This window comes from Myodes glareolus, chromosome 10 (genome assembly GCF_982192425.1).
Source record: "Myodes glareolus chromosome 10, mMyoGla1.1, whole genome shotgun sequence".
NCBI lineage: Eukaryota > Metazoa > Chordata > Mammalia > Rodentia > Cricetidae > Myodes > Myodes glareolus.
In genome coordinates, this window is record NC_142035.1 from 24,493,423 (window position 1) to 24,507,830 (window position 14,408).

The window sequence follows — 14,408 nt, forward strand, 5'->3', positions numbered from 1 at the left end:
AGATCTGCTTGCTGGAGGAGAGGGTCTCTAAAGAGGGTACAAGAATAAAGAAAAGGGCAGAGCGGAAGGAGCACTTGTGTTCTCAGTCATCACCCGATACACTTCCCTACTATGGGAAGGCACCGCCTGGCTGGGCCTTGTCTCATGTTGGCACCATGGTTTCCACCAGGCAGAGGCTCCCACAGGCACTGCCCTAGGTGCTGGCAGGCAAGAAGGGAAGATTCTGGGGCTGCACAAGAACCAACTCACTGAGAGTGGACCCAGAGGTCTCCAGGCTCAGCAGGGACACAGTTCAGTGGCTGCCAGAAGCTCAAGGTTTCTAGGAAGAAGCTGCTCTTTGCAAAATCTTCATGCTTCCATGTGACGCCGGACCAGGGCTGGCGCGGGGAGGGGAGAGATTGACTGAACACAACAGCAAGTGTGAAAATTAAATCGAGATATTTAATAGACAGTGCAAACCATAATTTCATCTGAATATAAATGTATGCACATGTTTCCAATGAGTTATCTATCAATTATCACAAACAGCAATGAAGACCTTAGAGCTATGTTAGAAAACTGAATAGCTGGAATTTAATTGACAATCTTATTTGCTCAAGAGAGAATACATCCATTTCAGATCCGAGTCACAACTCCAAAAGACCAGGGGAGTAGGAGTGACCAGGGCCAGGGTGGTAAACACGGGGGCCAGTACACAGGTGACACACAGAAACACAGCTCTTGGGGAAACCAAAACCAGATGTGCTATTACAGCTAAGGACAAGGAAAAGCCCATCTATGGCTTTAAAAACGACTTTTCTGCCAGTACCGTACACGTCTTACAGAGATGTGCGACAAGTCAGCTGACTTAAAGGACACGGGCTACATTTCCGGATCATTTCAACTGCATCAACTGCAAGCGGCCGACCCTTTCCATGGAGGATTCAGCAGTGGAGTTAGCTTAGTCCAGAAGCTCAATGTTGGATTTGCAAATACAGTTTATTTTACAGAAATTCAACATTATAAACAGCAGGCACCTCCCTCCCGCCCACCCCTCCCCCCTCCCGCCCCTGGGCACAGACCATGCTATGCGAGAGTGAGCAGTGATGCGGCCTACTGCTTTGGGTGAGATGGAGTGATGGACGCTGCCTGCACCGCGTCCCGCCTGCCCTGCGCACGCATAAGCCGGCCCGTCGCACAGGCCACCAGAGTCTGTCTGGGCCCAGCCTATGCTGGACCAGTTACATGGATCCGGCCCAGTTCTCCAATTCCTTCATGTCCTCGTCTTCCTCCTCCTTCTTCTTGACTGTGTGGAGACAGAAAAGGTGGTTTTTGCAGGCTGGCTGGGAGCTGGGGCCATGCTCCACTGTGTAGGCACACAGCTCTGTCCTGCAGCTGGCTGAGGCCTACAGCATACTCTCTTCGTGCCCACAAGCTGTGCCCAAATTCAGGAAACCAGACACACCTTCCACCCCAACTCCCCTCAGCCCTCGGCAGGGGTAGTAGCCACACCAGGAGGGGCTGTTTACACTAAGGCTCCCCAGGGTTAGGGAGAGGGGTAAGATCATCCCTCCCAAGAGTGGATTCCAATGGACTCCATTTGGAGCCACTCTTTGCTAGGCTTCCTGATAGCCGCTGACTAGGGAGGGGCAGAGGGAGAGTCACACCCTGTTCACACCCTGCTGGCAGGTCTGTGGCTCCACTCCAGGAGGGCAGTTTTGCCTTTCTAGGAGCTCTGTGTGGAGCACTCAGGAGGGAAAGAGGGAGAAAATGCAGGCAAGGAAATGATAGTTTACAAAGCAGGTGTCTAAACCAGCCAGAGCTGGTTCCTTCCTGAGAGCACATAGCACAGGGTCCTAGAGGGAGCCAGACTTAAGTTCTCACACCCCTCCCTGCACAGTGCCTAGAACTTTCCCTTATTTGGTGATTAAGAAAAATCACTCTAGAATAGAGGCTCTTAATTCCCACTCCCACCCCACAGGGGACATGTAGCAAAGTCTGTAGTCGATACAACTGTGTGCAGTGGAGAAGACAGGGGTGCTAGCCCAGAACTGTCTGGCCACATCAGCAGTGCTGAGGTTAGGAAATCTTGTTCCACAAATGACACTGGCATCGTGGTCAGCACAACACATCCTCTTTGGCTCAGAACCCAAACTGAAGTCAACTGACCGTGAGATCATCCCCTTCTCATGGTGCCAGGGCGTGTCCCGACTGTGGGCATACTCACCGGGTTTGGATGGTAGGGCCACTGAGGGGACATTTGGTAGTGGGACTGTTTCGGGCCCACTGATCTCCAGCAAATTCTTGTCCAGCTCCTCCTGTTCAAGTTCCTCCAACTCTGCCAAGAGTTCGTCCTGCAAAAGGAAGCATGATGAGACCCTCTCTGCAGACATTCCTCCCCTTGATGCCCAGCGAACCTTCTGAAGAGGCCACTGGTGCAGGTATGCATCCAGCATCCAGAGTTTTGCCTGTGAGCTTCTCTCTCTCTCTCTCTCTCTCTCTCTCTCTCTCTCTCTCTCTCTCTCTCTCTCTCTCTCTCTTTCTCCTGCTTTTGTTTTTCGAGACAGGGTTTCTCTGTAGCTTTGAAGCCTGTCCTGGAACTAGCTCTTGTAGACCAGGCTAGCCTCGAACTCACAGAGATCCGCCTGCCTCTGCCTCCCGAGTGCTGAGATTAAAGGTGTGTGCCACCACTGCCCAGCTGCCTGTGAGCTTCTTGGGAGGAGGGACTGTATCCTTTCTTTCCTTTGCAGGGGAAACAATGGGACCTGAACCCAGGATCATGCATATGCTAGGTAAGTGCTCTCCCACCAAGCTACATAACCAGACTCCTGAGTTACTAGGTTACAAGTCTGCACCACCAACCCAGCACCATTCCTTTTGTTTTGTTTTTGAGATTTTACTTTAAGTGTATGGGTGTTTTGCCTGCATTTCTGTCTGTGCACCACGTGCACACAGTGCCCCCAACAGAGAACATCAGGTCTCCTAGAACTGGAGTTATAGACAGTAGCTGCCAACTGAGTACATACACCCTCTTCTGGCCTCCAAGGGAACAAGGAATGCAAGGGGTACACAGATATACACGTAGGCAAAATACCCTTAAGCATAAAACCAAAATTATGTTTTCTTTTTCTTCTTCTTTTTGAGACAGGGTCTCACTACCACTCTGGATGTCCTGGAACTCTCTACACAGACCAGGTTAGCTTCAACCTTTTAAGTGTTGGGATTAAAGGCATGTGCCACTATGCCACGTATAAAAAAAAACCCAGGCGGTGGCGGCACTACCTTTAATTCCAGCACTCGGAAGGCAGAGGCAGGCAGATCTCTGTGAGTTCAAGGCCAGCCTGGTCTACAGAGCAAGTTCCAGGACAGCCAGGACTGTTACACTGAGAAACTCTGTCTCTAAAAACAAAACAAAACAAAAAACAAACCAACAAACAACAACAACAACAAAAAAACCCAAACAAACAAACAAAAAACCCAGACTCCAGACTCTAAGGAGGTGCACACACCCAGTAATGACACATTATGCTGACATCTGAGCCTGAAATTTGTCACCTGAGAGACTCATGTGATCTTCAAAAAACCACTTACCTCGTCAAACTCTTCCCCAAAGCCTACAGGTTTGGAAATAGCTGTGGAAATCTCCTCTGCAAGTTCCTGCTGGTCAGCAATGTCCTGCATCAACTCGTCCACCTTATCAATGTCCCTGAAATGAAATGACAGATTATCACATTAGCACAGACTGGTCTGAGCTTGCAATAGAAGCCCTGCTGCACAGTACCTGCTTCTCAGCACCCAGTGACCCTCCTCATGGCCTTCCTCCTCTTCCTCCATCCCAGCAAAACTGAGAATCATGAGCTGGCGAGAGCTCAGCCAGTTATGTGCGTGTTGTGCAAGGCTGGGGACCAGAGTTCTTGCCCCAGAACCCACAAAAAGGTGGAAGGAAAGAACTGACTCCCCAAAAGTTATCCTCTGACCTTCACATCCACACAGGCATGGGCACACACACTCAAAGTAAATGTAAAACTGGAAATCACAGAATCAAGCACATGGAAGTCCTCAGACACCCCTTAGTCCAGCACGAAAGGAAAACAGGCTTAGCCCCGGGTGAAGTATAGAACCCCCCACCCCAACCCCAGATATGTAAACAGATTTGAGAGCACAAGACTTTAACTCTTCTTCAAGCCCCAAAGCAACTCAAAACAGGAGGAGGTAAAAATCAGAGCACAAAACGTAGTTTGGCCCTTCCCTATTCAAACATCTACGAGGGCCCAAAGGAAAGGCAAATGTGTGTGCTTTACACACTGCATGTCACACAGTTATTCAGGATGGTCTGTGCACTTCAAAACATACATACTGCTTACTATCTATCCATTGTGCTAAATGTCTGGGAAAACAGATGTAAAGGGATGCGGCCTTTGCCTCAACAGCACACTTCATGTATGAGAGGGCAATGCCCCTACACCTCTTGTCTCTAGAGCAAACAGTAGCAAATTTCTCCAGGCCACTAATAAGCATTTTAATGTAGTTTATAGATACTGTTAAACACTCAACAGAACAGCTTCAGACAGTATGCAAATGAAGGACATGGCTGCTATACAACGCAGGCCATAGGCAGCAAGCATTCTGCCAACCCAAGCTAAAACATGACTGAGCAGCCAAAGCAGCAAGTGCTCCAAGTACCCCTCAGTACCAGCCGAAGGGTCAAAGAACTAAAATAAATAGAGGGTTTTCATGGAAAGACCCTTGGCCTTTACAACTGGAGCCAGGCCAAGTATCTGGTTCTCAGCTCACTGGCACAGAACCATCCATCCACAAGGAAGGAAGGACTGCTGAGGGCAGAAGCAGGGGGCAGCCATAGCCTGAGGGCAGGGAGAGGCAGAAAGGTCCCTCAAAGCAGACGTGGGCATGTAGGCATGGGCTCCAAGCCCTGGGAGGAAGCAGATATGCTAGGGTCCAATCCCATTCCCACTCCGCACAGGCAGCGTCCATCTCCTGGACAGTCTGATGAACAGGGGCAGATGAGAAGACCTCCAAGGACTGCCCCCACTTGGAACCAAGCCTGTCACAACCTAGAACCAGGAAAAGCAGCAATAAAACAATTTCTCTTTCCATCCCTGAGCTCTTGTAGAAACAAAGGCATCAAGACACAATTCACTCAGAATCCAAAGAGGAAGCCAACCACAATAAAGTCACAGCCTGAGCAACATTCTCCCTCCAGATGTCCCCTCCCAAGCAGTGGCACGCACATGTTGTCGTGGGCAGCCTTCATGGCCTTGGCGGCATAGCCCATGTTCTTGAGCACCTCTGTGTTGGTGTTGGCATTCTCCAGGGCCTCCCGCTGGAACTCGATGGTGGACAGGGTGCCATCAATCTGTGCCAGCTGCTTCTCATACCTCTTCTTGCGCTTCAGAGCCTGCAGGGCCGCTGGAGGGAAGAAAGAAGCCTTGAGCGTGTCTGGCATGGCACGATGAGAGGACACTGAGCTCTTCTCCCAAATGCACTGCATGCACCCCAGCTGCTGCCTCCTCTGTAAGAGGGCTAATAACATCTTCTCCCGGGAGCACATTCAATTTTCTAAGAGAACGCATAAGGTTCGCACACCTCATGATGCAGACAGGGAAGCAGCACACGAACACAGTCTGGCAACCACATCTGCTGCAAAAATCAGAGTATGGATATGGACAGGCTCCCAGAGCAAGGATGCGTTCTGGGGTCACACACAGACACAGGTGAGTGGCTCAGCTTCCCTGCTAGGTTCACTGTGAGGAACAAATGGGCTAACAGATAGAGCAGCCTAGCACATTAGCAAAGCAGATAGCACACCAAAAAAACCCTGCTGGCTCTAATTATTATAAAGCACCATTACGGTACCATTTCACACCAACTAAATGACAAAAGTAATAAATGACTGTAACAAGTACTAGACCAGTTTGGTTAAAATGCTATGTCACAAAAAGCCAACAGCTCTGCAAACTGGTACGCTTCTGAAAGCACAGTGGGAACGGAGCACAGCACAAAGATGCTTCTGGCTCTCTGAGCCAGGGATTTCTGTCTGGAAATTAACTGAACAAAGCCAGAAAGAAAGCCCCATGCCTAGCGATGGCCAGGACAACATGCTCTGTAACAGAAAACACAAACACAACTGTAGACGGGGCTCCTGCCATGAACAAATCTGGAGTTTAACCACGTGGTCAAATCAATGGCATTTGCTCTGTTAGCTTTCAGCCTGTGTAGAGAGAGATCATTTTGTCTGAGGTCCAGTTAAGGCAAGCATTTCAATAAGATGAATCCGTGGCAAAGCTAGGACCAAACTACATCTTCCTGCTAAAATTCAGGCTCCTTCCTGTTACAGTCTCAGAAAGGCAGAGGAGCAGTGGACTGGACTGGGCTGGTCAGGGAAGCTGCACGTGCACGCATGCTCCCTCATCCAGGAGGTGTGCACCAGTGCCACCCGCGCAAGCTGCAGGTCACAATCAACTCCTCTACAGAGGTGGTTTCTTCGTATGTCACAAAGGTTAACACATTCCTTCCACTTCCAGTTGTCTATCCTTCAACCTGCAGGACACACGCTTCACAGGAAAGCTATGAACACCCAACATAAAACCACAAAGTTACTCAAAACATGGTAAAATTGCCTTTTTGCATATCTGTAGATGCCAGCATTGTGCCCAGTGTCTGAAGGTTGAAGACACTTGACTATTAGCCTAGACATCTGTTCTAAGAACCAGTTTCCAAGAACAATGGTATAACCTCAAAATAATTAAGTCTTTTGGTTTTTTGAGACATTTCTGTATTGCCCTGGCTGTCCTGGAACTCCCTCTGTAGATCAGGCTGGCCTCAAACTCAAGAGATCCACCTGCCTCTGCTTCCCAAGTGCTGGGATTAAAGGTGTGCTCCATCAAGCTCAGCAGAATTAGATCCCTGAAAGGGAACATTTAAATTGGTTAGGACTGGGGGCATAGTTCAATCCTGGGTTCAACCCCTAACACTGCAGAAAAGCCAGCTCTCCCAGCCAGAGGAAGAAGACAAAGGTTCTCAACCTGTGGGTCGCGACCCCATTGAGGGTCACATAGCAGATATTTACTAACAATTCACAACAGTAGCAAAATGACACTTATGATGTAGCAATAAAATAATTTTATGGCTGGGGGGTCACCACAACATGAGGAACTGTATTAAAGGGTCACACACAGAATGAGGAAAGTTGAGAACCACTGGAAGAGAACCCGAAACAGATGAGAAGAGCAGTGTTACTGCCCCTCATTAAAGTCTGAAGCCACCGAACTGCTCTGACTTAGCAAAGGGCGGAGCCAGCACTCTTGTTGAGCTTGTATCTATGTGCTCTGTAAGTACCTCAAGTCAGCTACCTTGCAAGGTTTCAGCAGATGAGGAAACCGAGGTTCAGAGCGGTTCTACTACTCAGTCAGGATCTCCAGGCAGTGATTCCCTGGAATTCAACCTGGTGTGGAATCCATAGCCAGGGCTGTGCCATTCTGTTAGGCCCTCCCACTCAATAAAAATAGCAGGCTCTTGCCCTGGAGGGAGTCATCCAGCCAAGCAAGAAGTTGCCAACGAGAATAAATTCAACTACTTTTCTTAAACACTTTTCATAGCTCTCTGGGCCACACTACAGCCTCTTACTCTCAGAGTCCTGCAGAGGCAAGAGATGAATTTTCTCCAACAATCTAGTCCTGGGAACCCTAGCACCTGGATGGAACAGCCACCCTCAACAACCATGGCAGCAGCAGGACAACCAAGTTATCCTGCAAGAGACCCATATCCAAGCCTGGGGCTACTTCACTTATAATGGAGACTTAACACCCCCACCCCAATTATCCAGTGACTTCAAGCCTTCAATCAGACCTTCCCAGGAAAGACCCTACATCTCACAGGTGTTCCTTTCTCAGACTCCCCGGTTCCTAGCCACTTCCACTACCTTGGGCTCAACTGAGAACAGAATCTGTCTACGAAACAGTCAGGAATGTAGTTCCATGGCGGAGTACCTGTCTAATCCCCAGTACCAAGAGACAGACAGACAGACGGACACAGGGACAGACGGATGTACACACACACACACACCCCTACAGAGCATTCCAGAGTCTGAAAGGCTGCTTGTGTGATTTCCTTATGTCACTCATCCTCCAGCACCCTGTATAGAAACTCCAGGTTACAGACTTGGGGGCCACAATGGAAAAAACATTCTCCCAGACCATTGGTTGTTATGTAGGAGACGATAGCTCAACTACTCCCAGCTCTTATCCACTGCGCCCCACCAGTGCAAACTCAAAAGTAACACAAGTGACTCCCAGACAGTTGTCAAGAAAGAACAAGGTGAAGACAGAGCAGCCTTACACTTTCAGTGTCTTGAGATTATCAATTTACAGAGCTGATTATGCAGCTGGCAATGCCTGAGTTACAACAAAAGTTATTATTATTATTGTTTTGCTTCTGTGTTTTGAGACAGGGTTTCTCTGTGTTCTGTGTAACAGCTCTGGCTGTCCTGAAACTCACTTTGTAGACCAGAATGACCTCAAACTCAGAGAGATCCATCTGCCTCTGCTCCTGAGTTCTGAGGTTAAAGGTGTGCGCCACCACCACCTGACTAAAACTAAGGTTATTACTCTGCTATTGATGTATTAGAATCCCTTTGTCTTTTTCTCTAGTGAATTTTTCTGGTTAGCAGTAACTCCTTGTATGCCAAATCCTAAATTCCCTGATATCAACTTCACTTCTGAAATCCCCCAAATCCCAAGCATGGTGGCACACCACTTTAACCCCTGCACTTGGGATGCAGAGGCAGGTGGATCTCTACAAGTTCAAGGCCAGCCTGTTCCACAGTGAGTTCTAAACCAACCAGAGTGACACGATGAGGCTCTGTCTCAAAACCAATCAACCAAATAAATTTTAAAAAATATATAAATATGCTGGATGACTATAGTGCATGCCTTTCAAAGGCAGGAAGATCTCCAAGTTCAAGGTCAAAAAACAAGAGAAAAAATGAATTACATATTTTGTTATATATATATATATATACACACACACACATACACACAATATATATGTTAAAGTATGTATATATGTGTATAAGTGTATATATACGAAAATAAAAGCCTCCAAGAATAAATGCCTTGGAAGTAAATGCCAATACACCAGGGAAGCAAGGAATCAAGCTCCAGTAAATGAAATGCCAACTACTATCCATCCGTACAGACCAACATCTAACACATCGGACGGGTATGCAATTAGTTAATACATGCCAAGTTCAATCTCTGACTCCATGTGTTTTCATACACAAATGTTCCCATCCTAGCACTTAAGGCAGATATATAAGGTATAGATGCATTTCTTGTTTAATTACACTGTTCATTTACAATGAGCTTATCAGTGTAACTGAAGGAGCATATATTCTATGTAGGAGTCTTCTGGTGAGGTACAGCTCTCCCTGTCTTTTTCTTGGTTCACACAATAGCATTTTTTGCAAGCCCCTCACTGTAAGGCAAGCATGTAAAAGCTAGGGAAAGGTCCCTCATCTCCACAGTCACCCTCCTGCTGCTGGCTTATAAAGTTCATCCCAGAAAGCAGTGGATTTCCTAGGCTGATGTTTTGCAGGGACTATGGATTTTTTATTTTTCCTTCTACCTCATAACATATTTTTCTTTTTTAATTTATTTTTATTTTATGTACATTGGTGTTTTGCCATTGGTGTCAGATTCCCTGGAACTGGAGTTACAGGCAATTGTGAGTGGTCATGTGGGTGCTGTGAAATGGACCCAGGTCCTCTGAAAGAGCAGTTAGTGCTCTTAACCAATGAGCAATCTCTTCAGTCCTGTAACCTGTATTATTCAACTACCTAACATCTCTAAAAAGAAAGGGTGCAGAGGCAGGTAGACCTGTGTGTTTGAAGCCATCCTGGTCTATAGAACAAGTTCCAGGACAGGCTCGAAAACTACACAGAGAAACCTTGTCTCAAAACAAAAAAAACAAACAACAACAAATCAAACAACAACAAACAAAAAGAAACAGAACACTCTGAGAAACCCCTAGAGTCTGCGTCACAAGAACAGTAACCCTGAAAGTGTGTTTGGTCAGCACTGGCCTCCAGGAACATATGTGAACACACTCTACTTCCTGAGCTTTACAAACGCAGGACACTGCAGGGGGGATAACTGAGGGGAAGCAGGTGCTCCCACGGGCCAAGTGACACACTTCTTTCTAAACACTGTCCAAGTAAAACTCCCTTCTTCCCACCTGGATGTCCACTGGGGGTGGGGAGTTTGAGGCAAGGCCTTTCTTACACTATAGCTCAGGCTGGCTTGGAAATCACTGTCTAAACCAGGCTGGCCCTGAACTCTGAGCAATCACTCTGCCTCAGCCTCCCAGGTGCTAGGATTATAGGTATGAGCCACCACCACACCCAGCTCTAACCACACATCCAACCAGACTTGTTTTCCTAAGTGACCAAAGTCCACAGAGCTCAAACCCAGTATTTACATAAATAAGCGCAAACTGGCTTGTAAGAACTTGCCAACCGTCCCAAATCCAGGATGGTTATACTAAAGAAACAGCTTCAAGGCTAAGAACAGCTAGCTGCTCTTCAAAGAGGAAGTATCCAAAGAAACCCAGCTTCAGCCACAGAACTCAGTGTCATTTGTAAACACTCTGGCTTTAACAGCAGAAATTTAACCCTGCTAACTTAAGTTTAGGAGGTTGTTTTTAGATGAGAAAAAGTCTGTGGAATCTCCATATTTAATTATGCCTTTGCCAGTTCCAAGAGAGTAATTACAGCAGCAATTACAGAATCTAATAACCAGCTTTATTGGCTCTGAAAGCTGAAGCAAAAGCAACTGCAACCATGTTGAAATAAACATTGGTCTCCAGACATTTGCTTCATTAGACCCTCCTAACAGCTATTTAAAAGGCAGCATGCAGGAGACACCCCAAGAAGCAGAGCAACTAGTAGGGAAGACATTCACCCAGGACTGGAAACCCCTTCTACACGGCATCTGCAGTGACAACAGAGGATGCGTCAGTTCAGGACAACTAGGGAGGACTTCCTTTTTAGGCCAAGATCAACTAGATTCTCCCAGAAGAAGGGGGGGTCTAAGTGCTGTGATGTGCCCCGCACTCAGTATAGGTGGAAACAGCCCAAAGCATCTCAGCGGACTTGAAGAAAGCATTACTGCACACTCCCTGAGCACAGGGGGCCTCAGCATGGAAGAGGGCACAGGAACCAGCTCTCCCATAAGTGGGTGACAGTGTCTGCAGTCCTTCCAAAAGCTATGCTCCACCACTGAGAGCACCATCACAAGTGAGGACAATCAGCATAAACCACACAGCACACACCAGCACACTCCAGAGGGTATCCCCCCTCAAAAGACAGCATGTGCCTCCAGCATTCATGAGATTATGAAGAACCCTCAGCGGCTTGGGCAGGCATGACGGGAGCGCAGTAGGCAGTGAGCCAAAGGCCGCTGAGGGGCTTGATTCACCTGCCTCTAGCCATCTTTCAAGGGGTCTTGTCTCATTCTGCTGTGAATGAAGATTTCTGGAGAACCATGAGCTAGGAGACCACAACAAGGCATCAAGTCACTGACCATTTGCTGAAAACAAGACAGGGGCTCATCTGTCATCCATCCGATATGAGAGCAAGACAAGACACAGAGTCAAAGTCACAGTTAACCAAAGTTAAAGAAACAGATCCTTCTGCAGGAGCAGCTAACGGCCAGAAGAGGGTGTTGGATCCCTTGGAGCTAGGGTGAAGGTGGTCTGAGCCACCCAATGTAAGTTCTGGGAACTGAGCTCCAGGTCCTCTGCAAGAGCAACATTCTCAGCTGTGGAACCATCTCTTCAGCCCTTGCCATTTCTTTCCTAAACTCTGCCCTTTGCAAATCTTGTTTAAGATTTGTGCTGATCCATGAAAGAACTGAAAAATGACACAATTTGCTCTCCTAAGTCCTCAGAAGAAAAAGAGGCCAGGCATGGTGGCTCACATTTGTAATTCCAGGGCAACAGAATGAGGCCCTGTCCTAAGAAAACAAAACAGAAGGGAAAAAAGGGGGTGTGGGAGAGAGAAAGAGAGATATGACCCACGTCAAGGGGATTTTCTCTGAGTAGGTGCTGTGATCCTGCCTACAGAACCAGAAGGCTGGGTCAGGGTGAAGTTTTCATTTTCCTCCCCTGTCTGAAGACAGTAGGACCAGCTTGGGCTTTAGAGTAAACACAAAATTCCTCAGAAACCAGGACCAGTGAGATGGATCAGCAGACAAAGGTACTTGCTAGCAAGCAAGATGTTCTTCTAAGTTAGATCTCCAGGATCCCCACGGTGAAAGGAGAGATATCATTTCCTACACACACAGACACACACAAACATACACAAAAACACCCTCTCTAAAATAAATGTGATAACTTTTTTTTTTAAGTTCTCAGAAGCAAAAACACACCTTTAAAGTCCAGACAGGTTGCTTTGTTTTAGGATCACCTGTAGACCAGCCAGCCTCATTCTGCAACAGCCTTGGAATGATATCCCAACATCACTGTATTTATCCCCACACAGCTGGGGAATTCAGGCCAGTAGCACAGACACATTTTTCCAAGCAGCCTCATTCTCGTGATGTATCTCCCTGCTCCCTAATTTGCTCTCTGTGGCCTGGAGCCAATGCACTCCATTTAGCAATGGTAAAATAAGTACTTGTGTATGTCCAGGAAATGGGAGTCCGAAACCCTGCTGACTTCATCAGCAGACACACAGGGAGTACACAGGCTGTACAGTACTCTCTGAAGAGGAAGATTCTAGAGAAAAAGAAGCTTCTTATCTGTGTAACACAAAGATGAAAGAAATATGCCCACAATAACAACCTCACAGAATGCTGAGCCACCCAGAGGCACAGAGAAAGCACATAGCGTGTTCTAGGCACAACTGGGAGAGACACCTGCATGGTCCAGCAAACTTAGATATGCTGGGCTACATGTTATTAACAGCAGTTTAGGAAGTCTACGGGCTAGCCACCAAGTCGAGGTCTACCATTATTGCCCTGAGCCAATTTCCTAATCTCACTAATCCTCACTGTGACAACAGCAATCTCAAGAGGTTCTTGTGCTGGTCAGAATGAGGCATGCATGTGACAGGCCAAGTAGAGTCTGATACACAATAAATGTTCAGAAAATGTCATTGGAATGTGGCACTGCAAAACCTCCCAACAGTCTATTTTCATAGGAAAATACAATTATCAGTGCCAAGATTAAAACACAAAACAAAATAGTGTGCATGTATACACACAGATATATACATGTCAACATCTGCAAAACAGTGTGGGGCCAGGCAGTGATGGCACATGCCTTTGATCCCAGCACTTGGGAAGCAGAAGCAGGTGATCTCTGAGTTTGGGCCAGCCTGGTCTATAGAATGAGTTCCAGGACAGTCAGGAATACATAGAGAATCCCTGTCTAGCAAAAAACAAAACAAAACAAAAACAAAACAGCTTGGGAAAAACAAGCATTTTCTGATCCCGGCAAAAAGCCAGGTCTGGTTACCTGTGTGGACTTCAAAAGTGAGATCCAGTCTCAAGGAAGGAAAACAGATTCATAAAAACAAATGCTTAGTGTATAGCAACACACTTGCAATCCCAACACTTGAGAGGTAGAGGCAGGAGGACCAGAAGTTCAAGGTCACCCTCAACTACACTGTAAGCTTAACACCAGCCTGGGTAATATAAGACCCTTTCTCAAAAAATAAAATTAAATTTAAAAACAGACAAAAGATCTTGATAGGTAAACTTACATTTTATTTATATACTTTACCCCCAAATCCACACTTGGGGCTCCCTCCACAAATGCTGACTATCTGACAACACAGATCCCACTCTGCAGCCTGGCACCAATCTGCTGGAGCTAAGTAGCAGACAGCATCCCTTCGACAGATCTCCCTACCATTTATCTGATAGGATCCTAGCACTTGGAAGGCTGAGACATGAGAATTGTTTCAAGTTTAAGCAGATGGGGTATACCACAAGAACCAGGCCTGCAACCATGGCTACACAACAAGACCCTGTCTCAACAACCAACCAAACAACAACGACAAAAAACAGGTTTAACTATGCTCTATATTCAAAATATTACGGTGACGGGAGATATTTTTTAAACCAAACTGAGCTATTAGAGATTTAAATCAGAGAGGACTAACTGAGGACTCATACTGCAAGGGAGAGACTGGCAAATATGAATACACAACAGCACAAATTAACCAAAAGAAACAAACCTGGTATTAGGTGAAAAAACTTCAAAAAATAGTTATCTAAGTACAATGAAATCCTAAGACAGACAAACACAGATACACAGACACACACCTCTATCTCGGGAAGACAACGAAAGTGCTCAGAAGAGAGATAAAAAGAAAATTCTCAAAGCAGCTAGAAGGAAAACTTAACCAT

The 14,408-nt window shown here is 46.7% G+C and overlaps 1 protein-coding gene across 1 annotated transcript in view; it reads right to left on the minus strand.

Annotated features, from left to right (window-relative positions):
- Positions 1-421: 421 nt before the first annotated feature.
- Positions 422-14,408, minus strand: part of Chmp4b (charged multivesicular body protein 4B) — a 38,520-nt gene continuing 24,533 nt past the window's right edge. Inside the window, exons 2-5 of the mRNA XM_087911087.1 lie at positions 5,229-5,406; positions 3,571-3,685; positions 2,207-2,333; positions 422-1,285 (exon numbers count right to left, since the gene is read on the minus strand). Of these exons, the coding sequence (XP_087767213.1) occupies positions 1,221-1,285; positions 2,207-2,333; positions 3,571-3,685; positions 5,229-5,406 (485 nt within the window). The 3' untranslated portion in view covers positions 422-1,220. The remainder of the gene's footprint in view (positions 1,286-2,206; positions 2,334-3,570; positions 3,686-5,228; positions 5,407-14,408) is intronic.